A 17,058-nucleotide genomic window follows, 5' to 3' on the forward strand; every position below is an offset into this window, starting at 1 on the left:
CTGTACACGGTAAAATACAAAATAAAATTGTTTCTTTATAAGTTACACAATTACACAGCTGCATTCACCTGTAGTTTAGCTGTCATTTAATTAAAAAAAAAAAAAAGAGAGAAGCATTGTTGAGCCATTGTTATAATCATTGACAATAACCTTGGTATAAAACACCCATACAGAGTAAGTGTACAAAATAGTGTACAGTTCATATAAGCTGTGCAAAGACAGCAAAGTTCAGTTAAAAATCAAAGAGATGTATCCACTTTCCTCTGTCCACACCATGGATAGGAGAAGCAAAGCGGAAAATAAGCACAAACACAGGCAAGAAGGTGGGTTAGACAGTGCTTTGAACACAATATTGATGAATAAATTAAGATAAAAATCATAAATATGTAAGATCTCCATGACACAGGGCATGCTTGCATTATGCCTTTAAAGTCATTCCAGGGATTTTGATGGATTTGTTGCACAAGCATGGTGCCATTTGGGCTGAGGAGGGAGGCAGAGCTTGCTCTGGGTCCCTCAAGGTTATTTATTTTGGAAGAAAGTGTTGCTAGATCAGACAAGCCTTCAGTAACAGCTGAAGTAATATAGTAGCTGGAAATTCACTTGAAAGCTAATAGAAATTGTCATGCCATCTATATTGTATTTTTGATGATTTTTTTTTTAATCTGGGAGAAGTTTCCTTTCCTAAGTGGAAATTTCCCTTTCCTCCCTACTGCACAGCCAGGAGCTGCCTGTTGTCTGGTTTTTGGAAGAAGGTAGCTAATTGAGCAACTGCTGATTGCCAAGCAGAGAGAGTTATGAAAAGTTGGGCAGATATTATGAACATGAAAACCTCTAGACAGGGCAACAAATGAGGAATACCAGTGAGAAGGAAGTCTTGCAGCTATTGTGATCAAGAACCTGAGCTGAAGAAGCATGTGGACATTGGGGTGGGACAGCACCTCTTCAATTTATAGCACTCTGGTTTATTTACATCTTTGCAGTGTCCTCATGTGATGGTAGGGGCAGGCAAGTGATCTAAGATACTGTGATCTCCTCCTCTTCTTCCCCTTCATCATCCTCTTCCTCTGAGTCTGAGAAGTCTGAAGGTTTGCTGGGGCTGCTAGAATGGGATGGAGAAGGAGACATCTGGGAGTCCAGTCTGTCCCTCAGGTGTAGATGTTCTGGGGACTGGTGGTAGGTTAGGGGATGCTGGGGGCTGGGCGGGCACACAGGGGGAACTTCCTCCTCCTCCTCCTCCTCCTCCTCCTCCTCTCCTGAACATTTCTTGCCTACATCACTGAGGTCTGGGTGAGGGTTGAACTTGGTGGGTAGGGTCTGTTCTCTGCAGCCACCAGAGGAGAGGAGCTCTCTTTCCTTGGAGTTCCTCCACTTCATCCTCCTGTTCTGGAACCAGATCTTCACCTAGGGGACAAAGCAGCAAAGAAGTGGAAGGGTTCAGTGAAACAAGGACCAGAAAAGGTGGTTTTGGCTGCACTCTCAAAACCCTGCACACGCCCACACTAAAGCTAACAGGAGCCACAGAATCTGATCTTTGGAGGAGCCTAGGAGAAAGCTCAGGGACAATCAGGCTGGTCCCATTCACCCAGCTGGGAATCACGACATTTTTGGCTCTGTCGACTGCCTGTAACTCACTTTGGGTGCTCTCCCTGCTCCCATCCCCTTCCCCCCTGCTTCTCTCAAGCTGGCCCCGGGATCTCGGCTCCCCACACACCCTTTGCCCTCCCCCACCCGGGGCCCCTCTCACCTGTGAGTCCTTGAGGCCCAGCTTGGCCGCCAGCTTCTTTCTGTCGGGTTTGCTGATGTACTTCTGCTTCTGGAACATCTTCTCCAGCGCCTTGCGCTGCACGTCCGAGAAGACGGCGCGGCGCAGCATCCCCCGGCGGGGCTTGCCGCGGGCAGCCAGCGGCCAGGAGAAGGTGCCGGGGATGGGCACCACGGCGGAGGCAGCTGTGGGAAGGACACACGGACACGGGGCACTGAGCGAGCGGGACCGGCCCCCGCCGTCCCTCCCTGCCTTTCCATCGACCTGGGGCCGTGGAAAGGAGCTTTAGGCTTAACGGAGCGTCCCCTTTCAGGCAGCGATGGCCGGGATTAGATCTACCGACTCCATGGAGAAAATGGGTCAGTGGTGGCCGGTTTTGTTGGGAGATTCAAAGGTCCCCGGCCTGAAAAGGCAAAGCGAGGCCTACCGGCTAAGATAGAGGTATAATAAAAAAGCTCTCCCTCCCACTCAGAAGCATGTGATTTTTTTTTTCTTCAGATGCTTTTATCATTTCAGATGCTTTATTATGCTGGAGATGAAAATGAGGACTTTTCTGATTCCGAACAAAACCGCTCCTCTTCAGATGCAGTTTTGATCAATCAGTATTCATCTTTTTATAATAATCTCTTCTCTCTCCCTCCCCCCTGCTCCAAAGTTGGAGAATTCAATTCGAAGACATGAAAAGTTGCAGCTAATTAGCACACTGCCTGGTTCCCAATGGCATTAGTATGATAAAAAAGGGCAGAGTTTCGCCTTAAAAAAAAAGGAGGGGGGAACCTCCCCAAGAGAGACAGAGATGCTAATGAAGCGTGAATGGTAATTGTGTAGTAATGAACTAACAGAAAAAGACTGAGGACAAGCAGCTAAGGCCATATATTATTGGAACAAAAGAGATTTACACTTTCAAACTAAACACAACGGCATGCCAGGCTCCTCGGGAGAATACTGATGGCACAATCGTCTCTTTCCCCAAATCATTTTCATTAAATGGACATGAAAAGCTATTTATAAAGCTCAAGTTGTTTTTGTTAGGCTATTCACATGCTGGAGAAAGGAAGCAAATTCCATTATCCAGAGGATGAATAGAAGAGCTTGGGGTTTTTTTGGGTTTGTTTTTTTTTTTTTTTTTTGCTCTCTCCCTTTCCCTGTTTTCTCTTAAAATTCATAGCTTGTTTGTGTAATTAGATTTCAGTGGGTTTTTTTTTAAATTGTTCTCTCAGCATCGTGATATTTCGGTGCCGTAGTAATCACAGCTCCGCGGCCTGCTTACTCTCCTCCTCCGTGCTGTTTGAAGGTGTACTCGGGAAGGCGGAGGTGGAGCAGGGCAGTCACACCGTGCCCGCAGCGCGCTGGGCCCGCCCGGAACGAGGCGAGGTTTGGGGGACACCGAGAGGCTCCGTCCTTCTTCCCTCCCTCCCTCCCTCCCGGCGCGGGCGGCGGAGCTGACCGCAACTCGTGGTGCTGAAACATCCTCGGCCCGGGCGGGAGCGACCGAGAGAGGGAGGGAGGGAGAGAGGGAGCGGGGACCCGCCTCGCCTCGGGAGCGTGACAATCCCGGCTAATTTGCGGATCAGCGGGGGGAGCGGGCAGGGAATGTCAGGCAGTCACTGCCTGTGCTAAATCGGGCAGCAAATTGGCGCGACTGATGCTTGAATGTTGTACTCCCTCCAACCTCTGAACTGCAGCATAACCCCGCCGGGGGGAACGCAGCGACGGGGAGAAATCAGCGCGCCGTGCCGGCAGAGGGGCCCGCCCGCACACAGGGACACTTCAAACACCCACCTGGGAAATAGGAAGATCTGAGAAAGGGCTGGAAGGATCCTTCAAAGTACGGGAAGGAGAAAGTCTTTGGCGGGACGCTCTGAAGCAACGCAGGGGAGGTTTCTAGTAAATGAATAAAATCAAATTAATCGGAGGGTAGCCGCCGGTTGGATTCGACCGACGGCGTGGTGGGGTTCTGTCCTCGGTCTGAGACCAACGCTGTGTACTTTTAGAAAAAATAAAGGAATCAGACCGAACTTGGAAGGGCCGAGGGAAAGAGGCACTTTTGCTGGTTTTGCCAGCAAAGCGGCCCTGTACAAAGTGAGGACAGGCTCAGCCACAAGACACGGCCGGGGCACCCCTCGTTTCTGGGACCCCTCCCTCCGCCTGCTCCTCCCGTCCGTCCCGGCCGCCGGCAGCGCTGCCCCTCGCCCTTGAAACCCGAGCGATGCCGGAGGGCTCTGCAGCTCGGCACAGGGTCCTGCCTCCCTTTCCCAGAGCGGGTCCCTGCGCTCCCCTCGGCCGCCACCCCCCTGCTGCGGCCGGTGTGTCCCCGGCCCCGGAGCCGCGGCCGGCGGCGCTCGGGCTGTGCCCGCTTACCGGCTCGGGGCGTGGAGGACAGGATGGCGTTGACTCCAAACTTCAGGAAAGTGGAGTCGCTGCTGGAAGTCTGTGGCGAACAGATCCTCCTGGAGCCGGCGGTGGTGGAGCTGGGGAGCTCCGGCGTCCCCGAGTCCGTCCTGGCCGCCGAGGTCGGGGGGGACATGCTGGGCGGAGGGGCAGTTCTGGGCAGGTAGCTGGTGGGCCTGCTGATCCGGATCAAATCTTCCACCAGGAAGCTGGAATGGCTGGAAAAAGCCGACTGCAGCGACTGAGGCAAGGTGAGGGTGGGGGTCGGCCGGAGGAGGCTGGGGTAGACGGCTGGAGGGGCGATGAGGCTGGGGAACATCATCGCAGGGGCCGTCCGCGGAGCCGGGCTGGGGCCGCTCGCCTGCTTGTTTGTTTGTTTGCTTTTGTTTTCTGCTTTGCGAACCTGGGTTGGTAAAGATCCAGCCAGCGAGTCTGGCGGAGTTCTCTCTGCTCCTTCCTCATGGACCATGGGTTTTATAGTGGTCAGCCCCGCTGAGGCTCTTTCAAAAGTGACAGCCCCAACAATGGGGTTCAACAAAGTTCTCCACTTGAGCTTCATTCAGGGCGAGCTCCCGGCTTTTCCATTGGTCCGGGGCTGCAATTTATGATTGGATTAGACTTCATAAGCAACCGGGGCACAATGGCCCCGCCACAAAGAAAGTGTAGTCATCAATTTTGCATATTGACCGCCTCTTTGGAATACAGCGCTCCAAAGGCTCCCAGCAGGGTTTTGTTCAGAGGCAACACACACAGGCTAATTAAATGCCTATTTAAAAGTTTCAAATGACATCTTGCCTCGTAGAAAGGGAATTATTTAAAGAAAGCACTAAATTTATTTGCCGCTCCCCTGCTGAGTTTAGGAAATAAATCAATAAATATTCATAGAAACTTATCTGCGGACTCTCAGAAAAGCACGGGTTTTGTGGATTTGAAAATACAAATTAGAAAACGTGGAACGAAGCTCTGTTGAGGCAGAAACGCCTCATTTGGAGAGTGTGTCCCACCGCAGTTTGAACATATTCTGCTCCTGCTATTAGTATGAGGTAGAATTAGTGCGTGTAGATGGGGTTGGTTTTCTATCTGCACATCAAAGGTCCGGAATAAGGCATTTTTGTGGTGTCAACCTCTCCTTTCCAGATCCGAGCTTCGTAAAAGTCTCGTGTACTTGTGTTCAGGCGAGAGTTTTGCCCAGACCGAAATGCGAGCCTTGGTGCGGTCGGTGAGAACTCTGCCCCCACAAAATCTGAGTATTGCACACAGGAGAGATCTGGGCACCTTTGTGGGACCAGAGCAACTCCTTCGGGGCTCGCAGTCTGCTGCTCCTCTGTGGCTTCTCTACGTTCAAAATAGAGGGAATCGCTACCCTCCAGCTGTGGAAATGAAAATAACTTTGGAGCATTTGAATCCTTTTGGCTGAAGCTGTCCAAGCTACTCAGGGCTGTGTCGGTGCCGATGGCTCGAAGCAGCCAAATTCACCCGATAGCGCTTTTAATCTGCGAGTGTGTGCGGGATTTGGGAAGGTGCATTGCTCAGAAGGAAGGTGTCTCTGCGACAGAGCCCGGAGTCCCCTGACTTTGGTGCGAGGGACAAACGGCATCGGCTAACGGGAAAGCAGTAAATAGGGATTTTTCTGGCAGAGAGGTTTTGTTTGTGGTGGCAAATACGGAAATAGGTGCCAGTGCAGTTAGTTTCCTTTGGAGGTGCGTGATGAAAGCCACTATTGAGAGAGGATTTACCTGATTTCTCTGTTAAAGACTATAACAGATGTGTTAAATGTCCTATGTTTTAAAAGCACCCTATTCAGCCCTTTGGTGTGTCTGAACCTTTGCAAGCAGAAGTGTGCAGCTCAACCATGCAGCCCTTATCCTATTAACCATGAACTAACTGTCACCTTCAGCTGTTTTCCCTTTTTACTTTTTAACACAAAGCTTTCTCAAAAATCTTATTAACCAGCTTTATTTCTCTCGATGGTTTTTGTCCGGACGTTTTGTGTTGATGATCTCCATGTCGATGCTTTAACCATTCAATAAAAGTGCATCTGCGATTTATATCACATTAGGGAAGAAAGAAAGTCTGTTAAACCTCTCCCTTGATTCAAATCAAAAAGTTATTTATTGGAGAGGACGGAATCAGCCCTGGAAACTCTTATGATCCTGACAAGCTTTCCCGGTGCTGTTCGCCGGCCCCCAGCAGACGAGCACCTGCAGACCTGACTTGGAAGGTCCGCCGTCTGAAAGCATCACTTTGAAATAAAACCTCGCTGGAGATTTTCCCCCGCTCCCCAGTTTTGTTGGTCTTGATGCTTAGCAGGTACAGAAAAAGGGGAAGGAAGGCGTGGGCAGAGCGCAGGGGGCTCGGACGAGCTGCGGCACCTGCCCCGGCCCTGTTCGGGCTCCGCCGTGCCGGGGGTGCCGGGGGAGCCGCCCTGCCCTGCCCTGCCCTGCCCGGGCTCGGCTCGCCCGCACTCCCGGCCAGGGCTCCGGGCTGATCTCGGGGTGTTACTTAGCGAGCGAGTGGGACGGCGGAGAAAGGAAAAAGCAAACGGGGCTTTCCCAATAAAATAATTACCTGGCACCTCGCCAGCTCCCGGCCCCGTCTCTGTCCCTGCCCCTCTCGCAGCCGCCCCCCGATCCCGCCGCTTCCCAAATGAGCTCCGCCCGGGCTGTTCCGAGAACACTTCGTTTTTTACAGTCATTATACGTTTCTTTTGAGATGATTTACTCCTTTCTTTACATATACATTGGGGGCATTTTGTCTCACTATAGACCAACTGCTGCTAATTTCTCTGGTTTTAAAGAAGAGGGGCTGACATTTTCTGGAAGGTTGGGTCAAACGCATGCTGGGGCACGCGTGGACCCGGTTCCTTGTGATGCGTCTGAGCACACTCATAAAGAATTCCTTAAGCACCACGGCAAAAGGGACTAGACATCTATTGAAAGGGAAGATAGACCATAAGAAACCAAGAAATCAGACGAAAGGATCTTATTTTAAGAGATCTCCTTTGGAAGTTTCTTTTCAAAGGCAGTGATCATTTAAGGGAAAGGGAATTCTAATGTCTCAGGATAAAACCTGTGACTAATGCCGTTTGACCTATGCTCGGGCAGTTTTGTGTTTCCTGCCATTCATTTTAATGTCGTTATCTTCAAATTTATTTCTTAAAAGTCACTCATTTTCTTTGTCACCGAAAAAAAAAAAAAATAGGAAAAGAGCCCAAACTCAAAACTGCCGGCGGGTGGGGTAGGGAGGGGGAGGTAAGGGCTGAAGCTGCGTGTGTCCCGGTCCGAGGCCGGTAATCCGCATGAAATTGGGAGAGCCAGCACTTCAAATCCGGAGACCAAAGGGCTGGGCAGGGCCGGCCGGCGCCCCCCCGGCGGCTGGAGCCGAGCTCGGAGCCCCGTGGCTCTCCCGCATCCCCGGCCCCGGGGACGGACGTCTCAATCACCGCCACGGCGCGGCCCCACGCGGGACACCCTCGGCGGGACAGCCCCTGCCCCTGCCGGGCCGCTTCCCGCAGCCAGGTGGGAGCCGAACTTGTCGGCGCTCCCTCCCCAAGCCGGGAGCCGCTCTGCCGGGGACCAGCCGAGCCCCACCGCGCACCCCCAGGGCTGCCCCGCTCCTTCCTTCCCAAAGCTGCTGTGCAAATGTGGGTGCGCGCCTTTTTGTTTTCTTATTCCATTCCACCCCCCACCCCCCCACCCCCGCCACACTCCTTTTTCTTTTTTTTTTCCTTTTTTCTCCTTTTTTCTCTCTTTTTTTTTTCCACCAGAGAGGGGGAGGGATGCTCCTTCCCTGCTGCGTCTCAGCCCTCTAACGATGCTCATCGACCACGCCGGCAGCTTGAATGGAGGCTGCGGGGGCGAGGCTGTATAAAGACACCTAAGTCTTCACCTTTAGAATTCAAGCACAAGGAACAGTAACTGTTGGTTCGTTCAAAGCTCTTCTAGATCCCCCCTTTTCTTGAAAATCCTTCTATTGTGCCAATCAAGCAGATGGTTTGCAGGAAATATAGCTTGGCCCCAGTGACCGAAACTAATTTTAACTAGCTTTCCAAGCCTGGCACGTTTGTTTTGCTCTTACAAAATAGCTAAAAAAACAGCTGGCAAGGGTGAATTAAACCCATTAAAGACACATTTATAAGAAATTATATTCACATAGGTTGCTTGAAACCCCCCTAAGAGGGGAGAGATGAGCGTATTGAAATGAAAATGTCCCCGAGCACACTACCCTCCTTAACATCGCCTGAGAGTCTCAAAACATTTTACTAAATAGATTAACTTGACTATTGTTTTGCATCACATTTATCAGCTTCATTAAGTGAATAGCTGAACAAATATATTACGCATGCATGAAAAGCTCTTTTGGGGGCTGCCTTATTGTGTCCTCAGCCCTGACAGGTGGTTAACTGTGTTTCTCTCTCCTCTCCCCCTCTCTCTCTCTGCGCAAAGAAAGAGGGATCTCGGACAGAGTGCACAGCCCAGACTTGGCAAAGGGACCTCGAGGGGAGAGTTACTTTCTTTTCCCTCGCCATTCATGCTGGCCAGCCCAGAGCGCACACAGCCTGAAATGCAACCAGATGATCTGATCATGTCAAAAGTAATTAACTTTAGTTTAGTCTCTGCGTCTTGCTCGCGCTTTACTAACTCCTTCCAAGCCCGTTTAATTTGCACCCTTTCTTCCAAATTTGATTATTTTTGTCCATTGCGTCCTTTTATCCTTTTCCCCAACCTCCACCTTTGTTTTAAAAATATAATCTGGGGTTGAACAATCCCTCTTCTTTCTTCTCCATTGATCTGTCTAATAAACAACCACACAACTTCCTTAAAAACAACTCCTTTCATGAGCTAAGATTGGCCCATTTCGGAGAGCTAAGATTTGCAAAATACAACATGATGGTTTATTTGCTGCCTCAATTTCACGATTTCTTGGCCCAGTAGAACCTTTCTGGGAACTGGACAGAGACAGTTTGGATTTCAGATGTTGGTGGACAGGGTCCTGCTTGTTTCAATTGTGGTTTCTGCCCCAAGGATTTCCAAATTAGATTGTACAGATGAGATGTGGAGGAGGATCACAGAACACAAAACTTGCCCATTTATTTTCTCAAAAATGCGTTTCTCTCATGTTGCTCAAGAAGGTCAGAAGAATAAAAAATCCTTTTGTCTTTCAAATAGTTTCTTAAGAGTACTTCTGCCTCCTCACTGCAAACTGAATTGTGATCCTTTGCTTATGGCAGTGGCAAATTTCTCTGCTGACTGATCCGCTGAAATCTCTTTGCAGTGGTCACTTTTAAGTACTGTGACTTGAAACTTTTCCTCTAAGACCCAGCTCTGTTCCTCACTGTCCAGGTTATGACAGGAAGGACAACTTTCTTTGGAGGACAGGATCCTCTCCCAGCACAATTCAGCAGGAGAATGAGTATGTCCTGGGGTGGATTTTACAAAATCTGAGAGTTTGCTGCCACCTTGAATTCAGGGTCCTTGAGCCCACACACTCCCTTGATGTCTGCCACAATAATGGATTTAAAGGCTGCTCTCTACCCCTTTGCCTGATGGAACACCACACAAGGACCTCTGTCTCTCAGAGAGAGAACAGAATCACTGTTTGACTACCTGTGGGATAAAACCAGGACCTTCTCTTGTTTGTACACCTTTTCTTAAAAGGGCATCAACCCTCAACCCCTTGAATTCTTCCATGCCAGCCAGCTGATGCTTCACTTCCTTTGGGATTAAGTCTCTCTGGGAAGGTTTAAGCAGGACACTCAGAAGAGAGATGCTGATGAGAGCCCAGGTACCTGTAAGCACTTTTCCCAATGGAAAGCCCTCCCTAGGCTACGTGCTGGCAGCCAGGAGGATGGTGATAGGCTGGGAGGCTCACTTTGCTCCTTCTAGGTGAAAATACCTTCAGACATCATGATTTAGTGGGGAAAACAGCTGTTGTGGGGTGAGTGTTTTTTTCTCTGAGTCCTATGTGAAGGTGCTGAAAGGTCCTTTAACAGGGATTAACCTGGGATTCATTTGGTGGGACCTAAAGCTGTGTGATAAGGAAGGAAAGGAAACTCAAACACTGTGTAACAGCTCTTTTTAAACACAAGTGCAAAATTTCCTTGTTGGGTGTCCTGGTTTAGGGGGACATTGGGATACTCTAATGCTCTCACAACAGAATGGAGGAATATCTTAAAAAAAAAGAACTGATTTCCAAGGTCTTTTGATCATCATATTCCCTGGGCAATTAGTGTTTTCTTCTTGTAAGCAGAAAACACTAATTACCATTGCATTTGTGACCTTGTCCATTAAGACAGTGGCTTTGCAGTTAAATGGTTCAGTTACAGACCAAGCCCTGACCACATCCATGTCCATGGCTACAAGGTGCTGCATCCAGAGATGATGAGAGGAACTCTGTGGACCTCTTTAATAAAGACAGAATGCTTGGTTTCCAGAAATACTAAGCTGCTCTTGTAGATGTTGATGTGGAGTGTGTTTGACCTCAGCAGCTCTGACAGAAGAATGACAAACTACCCTCACATTTCACCTTCATAGAACCACAGAGAAATTAATCAGCAAGCCCTGGTCCATGGGGTCCATGGGCTCTGCTCCCAGTTCCTTTGTGTAAAATGGGAAGTGAGATGAATGAAAATTGCTGTATTTCTGTTTTCCCTTGGAGATGCTTTTACCAAGTAAGCTGCTTCAGGCAGAGAAAAGCAAGGAGCAATAATGCCCAAGGAATTAACAACTTCATAGTTTTAGGCATCATGGACATCTCCAGGATTCTTAAGGGTAGGAATCTAAATTCAGGATGACTGGATTCCTGCAGAGCTGGGAGGTTTTCCACCGGATCTCCACTTGTGAGAAAGAATTGTTCTCTTCAGAAAACATTTGGCTCATCCTGGAAATTAGAACAGGACCACCCTTCTTCTGGGCTTTGTTTTGCAGGCAGTGCAAATGTCCAGAGATGAAGGGCTCTTCCATTTCACCATTGAGAAAAGCTGATAAGGTCCTGGACCTTGAGAATCTTTTTTGAACTAGCCAAGGCCTCTCTCCTGGGAGCTTTCCCAACCTGCAGAAAGTACATCCCCTCTCAGAGAATTCTGTTTCTTTCTGACAGCAGCCCTGAGATCGGACCGATACACACTCAAGTGTGTTGCTCACTTGTGCCTTCAGCTCTCTGAAAGCAAACAGAAATCTCTGGGACTAAGGAGAGTGTGAGCATGCAAACAGAGTTGTAGAAAAGCTTTTCCCCATGCCTTTGGCCTGAGAATGTTGCTTGTTCTGTCAGGGCTGAAGTCAGGGGCAAAACTCATGGTAATTTCAATGCAGCGGGGTTAAGCCCTAGAAGAATTTGAATGTACTTGTCTCCTTTCAGGACTTTGTCAGGAGTGTTTTGGTACTGCAGGGGGAAATATCAAAGACAACTGAAGTTTAGAATGAGACAGCCAGGATGTTTGAAGAGGATCTTCATAAGATGAAACAGCTTTTCTCAGGTTTCTCGTCATACCTGCAGCAATGAGATTACTTCTCAAAAACCAATGTTTTAGTGGTTGCATTCACATTTTTGGCTCTCATCATGTCATGATTTTTATCTTTTTTTCCCTCTGCTTTTCCTTGTCCATTAAAAATGTAAGAGGGTGGAGAACATAAAATTATATGTCTCTAGTAAGATCTTTATGAACATCAGGTGAGATTTAGCAGGTTTCAAGTTTGGCTTGATGAAATCTGGTAAGGTTGTGTTGTCCTGGCAACGGACAGGGCTCTGTTTGAGGACCCATTCTCTGGCTGTGACTTGTCAGACCCAGAAAGATCAGGAGAGAGGAAATAATTGTAGTTTTAAGCTACATTTGCAGCCTCCTGATTCATGAATGTACTGAGATAAGGGGAATTTGTCTGGTGTCTTTTAAATTGTTCTGCCTTAGGTCTTAAACTGAAATTTAGTCCCTCACCTATCAACGTTTCCCTAACTTTACCTAATGGTACTATACAAAAAAGTGTATGCCCTCCTATTTTGGTGAATGTCTCCTGCTCTTACAGATGAATAAATCAGCAGGGGGGAATGTGTAGAGGCAGGACTACACTGCTGACTGTGATCAGGCCCTCTCTCTCAGGAGAATTCAAGCAATGAAGCTGCACTTCTGTGCCAGGACAATTAATGTCTTCACTTAAAGCAGAAGCAGGAGCAGCATGGAAAAATTTCCATCCACTGCTGTGCATATGATAACTGTCTCCAGATCTGTGAGAGGAAAAACAGAGAAGGTCTTCTTGCTATCTTCTGCTATTTCCACAGCATCTACTAGCCAAAGAAAAGGCAGCTTTTTGGTCTCAGTTCTGGTTGTCCAGCCCTAAGATTTAAAAGATTTGCTTTAGGAAGGATGAAGTAACCATGGGATTGATGAGGTGTACCTACCTCAGCAGGAAGCACCAGTGATCAGAGGTCTCTCTTTGGAAAGACTGGCACACACAAGGACTTCCACCTGGTCCCAGGCCCCACAGTGCCAAAGGGGACTGATGTCAGATTGGACTGGCTGAGTTCAAAATTCACAACTGAGATATTTGCACTCTGGACAGATGAAACAGGGCTGTGAAACAGTCTCACTATTTCCAAGAAAAATACATAAGCTTTGTATGAAAGGTTTAGGGAGAACTTTATTTTCCATTTAGCATCATATGCAGGTGAGTGTAGGCACCTGCTCTGAAGGAGCAGGAGGGATGATGTGCTCTCTAACCTACTGCAACTCTTTTTCATCCCACTTTTAGTGTGTCCAGGACGTTAACACATTCAAACTTGCTCTTTACATTGGGAAGCTGACTCCAGCCCACAAACAGATTGTCTGTCCACAAGGAAAAAATCCACAAAGACAGACAAGTCAAGTCATCCTCCTGGGCTGAGGAGTTTTTGGCTCTGCTGACAGGGATCTGGGATGTCCCTCAGTGCTGGGGCCATGTGGCCAAGAACTTTTTCTTCCTGAGCTCACCATGAAGAATGATTTTAAGGTAAAACCCCACATCTCTAACTTTCTTAGCTGTGTTTTAAGTAATGTTTTCATGAGGAGCTGCTGTTAAACCATAGGGTCTGTTTTATGACATATTTTCAAATTAAGCTGCATTTAAGCAATAAAAGCAAGTAATTACATATAGCTTTTTAAGAATGTGCACTTTGTTTTCTTTTCCTCTTCATTTAAATTCCAGAGTGCACAGGACTCCTGTTTTTAAGTAGATTTTAACCATGACTAGAGAAGCTTAGTTATCAGTTTTGCACTATAAACAATATGCAGAGGGGGATGTTTTGATCAGAGCTATTCAGTCCTTGCTTGCTAATCTAATTACAAAATGTAGGTTTTTGACACAGAGCTGCTTGCAGAGAAAAGGCTTTTCTCACACCTGGTGGATTGTTTAGCCAAGCTTTTTAAATGCTTACAGTTTTAAAGTGGGGGGGAGGGAAGCCTTTTTAAAAAACAAGTTCCTGTGCAAAGCAATAGAAAGAATTTAGTGGTTGTCAACATGAGTTTAGTATAAGGGTGCTGTCTAAAATGTGGGTTCACTTTACATTGACCTTTGGTCATAGTAGCCCCAAACAGAGTTTTAATTTTTTTTTAAAGGGTTAAGGAGAGTATGAAAGATGACAGACGCCAGTGACTGTATTAAATTGTGTGCATGGCTGTTATAAATATCTATGTATGGCTGGACACGATGCTCCCATTTTTTTTTTTTTTTTTTGGGGTGTTTATTGTTCGTGTCTCAAGTGCTCAGCAGCTCTGAAAGGGCAGCTTTGAATCACAGCCCCAGCAAAACAGTATTTTTGTGTTGTTTAGTGCCCTGATTCCTACAAACAAAATAAAGTACCTTGTTGAATAAGGGCCATTGAGCAGGAATGATGGGTTAAGAGTGGGGGTCTGAGGTGGCAGCGTGGGTGCTTGTTTATCAGGGAGGAGTTGTCAGTTGTTGGCTGTGCTGCTGAAAGGAGGGACGCTGGAGGCTGATGGCTGGGAGAGCATTGATGTGAGGTAACGGGGTAATCGGATTGAAAGTTAGCCATGGTATTTATGTCAGTTCACATTTCGTCAAATGAATAATATGAGGTTGCTACCTAGCCCAGGCCTTGGCCTGGGGGTTGGGCTATAAAGAATCTAAGGCCTCATTTGATTCAAATATAAATTAATTCTCACTGGAGCGTTGGCTGATTAATCTATTTGCATAATAGTAGGAAAACTGCAGTGTGGTTACTTTTGCGGGGATTTGGACAAGAAAAGCCTTAAATTCATTTGAAAGAATATTGTGTGAGAAGTCAGGGAAGCAAAAGCACCTCTATAGGGGCTCCTCAAGCCATTTTCCCCCCAACCCTGGTGTGCAAAACTGAAAGCTAAACTCGTTCACTGGGGAGTCTGACACCCTCCTGAAAAAAACCTGTGTTCTGATGTCTAGCTACACTTACATTGTTGTGTTTGATGTTGCTCCCACTGTAATTATAACAATGGCATCCTTTATCGGTTTTGATATTTAATAAAAACGAAGCCTAAACAAAACTGCAGCATGTGTAGGTAGAGTAAATGTTGGACTGCAGTGGAGCTCTGTGGAGAGATAAAGAACCAGGAGAGACAAATGCCCTTGAGATGTAAGTGCTGTTTGTGTGAAAGCCTGGTTATCCTGTGAGACATGGGAATGAAAGATCCCAGTCCTGCTGGCCACTGTGCTGAGGGAGGAGTGGGTATAACATCAGTGCTGGCACCAAGGAGAAGCTCAAAGAGGAAAAAAGCTTTTTTTTTTATTTGCTTCCCCTCCTACCAAGCCTCTCCATTCCACTTTTGGAGATGACACCTGAGGCACACCCCTACAGAGGACACCTACAGGGAGGTGCACCCACACATGGGTGGTCACGCAAATGTTATTCCATCTTTTCCTTCATTTCCCTAAATACTGTGCATCTCCATGGCATGTATAAAATGCAGTGTAAGGTTTGTTTATGATTATTTTTTTTCTTTTACTATCCACACACCTGTAGTGCTTGACTGGCAAAGAATGTTATGTTTGCACACGGATACTGAGACTGGTTGTGAATCATGTGACCTCTGAGGACAGAAGTGTGTCAAATCCACAAGACACCGTAGGGAGAAGCTTCAAAAAATAGTCCAAATCTTGCTCTTATTGAAGTCTGTAGACATTTTGTCAGCAAGAAAAACACATGCTCCAATTAAGCAAAATATAAAACCTCCAGCAAGGATGTCAGGAGGAGTTACAGTGGAGCAGAGTCCATAAGAAGAGAGGGAGGCAACCTCCAGGTCCACATTTGCCACAGTTCATTGTAGGGGGATATAGTGGGGTAAGTGAAGGTGGTATAGAAGGTAATCTTATCCCCCAATGAGTTGCAGCTGGACCAGTTACTAAAGCTCAGAAGCAGGCCTGATTTTAACAGGGCACACCTGTAGGCAATAAGAACAAGTGGTGTAAAAGAGTGGATTGGTGGGATATGGAGTGAGAGGATTGTTGCAAGGACCAGGAACAGGCAGTGCATGGAGGAGCTGTCTGTGAGGAACATTGAGGAGGTGAGACGCTCTGGTGGTATGGAATCCTTGCACTATAATCACATTAGAACTAGTGCTATCTAAGACAACAGTTAGCTGAGTATTTGCAGGAAAGCTGGGCTGTCACTTGGATTCACTTGAGTTTTAAAGCATCCACTGAGATTAAAGATGACAGGGTTTTGTGGTGAACCTTCCCCCACTGCAGAACACCAAGGTTTTCACTCTGAGTTCAGTTGCTGCTGCTAAAATACAAAGATTTCCATCACAGACAGTGGGGATAGGAGGTGTGTCACCTACCTCCTTCAGCTAGGAGTTGGGGAGGCTCTCAGGGGCTATTCCTGATGAAACCTCTGAATCCAGATACTTGGGGGAATCACATTGATGTTACAGATTATAATTATGCTGAGGCAAATGACACTCTAAGAAGAGTTTGTATTCTAGGCAGGAATATTGTACTTTGTAGATCACTTGGAAGTGTGTGCAAAGATGGAAAATGGGGTTCTTCCTGCCTCATCCCCCTCTTGGTCCTTGTTCCTGGTTTCTGCATAAACCCATGGGTCCTCTGCCATGATTGGAGTTCAGGCTGCAATTTGTAACTCCATAATTATTTCTTGAATTCTTTGGTTGCTTCTTTTAACTCTGGATTTTGTTTTGTCTTTTTATTTTCTCTCATTTTTTCTCCTTTTTTGCTTTTTCCTTTTCTTTCCTGTCTTTAGCCCACCCATAATATTAGTTTAGTTATTATATCAACCTGGCTTTCACTCTGCTGATTGCTTTTCAGAGCCATTTGGGAAGGATGTGCTGCTCCTCAGTTCAGTGCTGTCTCTTTACAAAGCTCGGGAATTAGGCAAGAGATCTCGACAAACTGCAAATGAAAAAGGAAAGGTGGTGGTCAAACCCCCTTATTTATGTAAAAAAAAAAGTCTGCTACAGTGTCTGTATGTTTGCTGCTGCAAGATCAGTGTCTGAAAGCACAAAACAAATTGATCCTATCCATGGCCATAAAGCACCTACACTGCAGTATTTTGGTGGTTATTCTTGTGGAAGGGGAATGTCTGGAATCTGCAGAAGGCTGGGCCACACAAGCAAGTGACATGCCTGATTAACAGAACGTGGTTACCAGAGAATGGTGACTCTGCTCTGGTGTTTATGAAGAACAAACAAGACCAAGGAAAAGCCCTCAGCCTGCTGACAACCTCCTGCTCCAATTACTGCATGTCTTTTACAGCCAGTGGTTGATGTGGGTCTGGTGGTTTAATCTGGGGAAGTTGAAGGGAGCCTCTGTGCCTGTCTGACTGCCCTGGGGGATGCAATGAACCCCTCTGGATTAGCCAGGGGCACTTCAGGCAAATCCAGGGCTTCTGCCTACCTTGATGCCATGGAAGGAAGAGGTGCCTGA

At 47.3% G+C, this 17,058-nt stretch overlaps 1 protein-coding gene across 1 annotated transcript; it reads right to left on the reverse strand.

The window, feature by feature from the left end:
* Positions 1-1,017: 1,017 nt before the first annotated feature.
* DBX1 (developing brain homeobox 1) lies at positions 1,018-4,478 on the reverse strand. The gene is made up of 4 exons (XM_050974868.1): positions 4,127-4,478; positions 3,548-3,649; positions 1,748-1,950; positions 1,018-1,404 (listed from the first exon to the last, which is right to left on the reverse strand). The coding sequence occupies exons 1-4, from the start codon at positions 4,476-4,478 to the stop codon at positions 1,018-1,020; spliced, it is 1,044 nt and encodes a 347-aa protein (XP_050830825.1).
* Positions 4,479-17,058: the final 12,580 nt, after the last annotated feature.

This window comes from Serinus canaria, chromosome 5, assembly GCF_022539315.1.
Source record: "Serinus canaria isolate serCan28SL12 chromosome 5, serCan2020, whole genome shotgun sequence".
In the NCBI taxonomy this organism is placed as follows: domain Eukaryota; kingdom Metazoa; phylum Chordata; class Aves; order Passeriformes; family Fringillidae; genus Serinus; species Serinus canaria.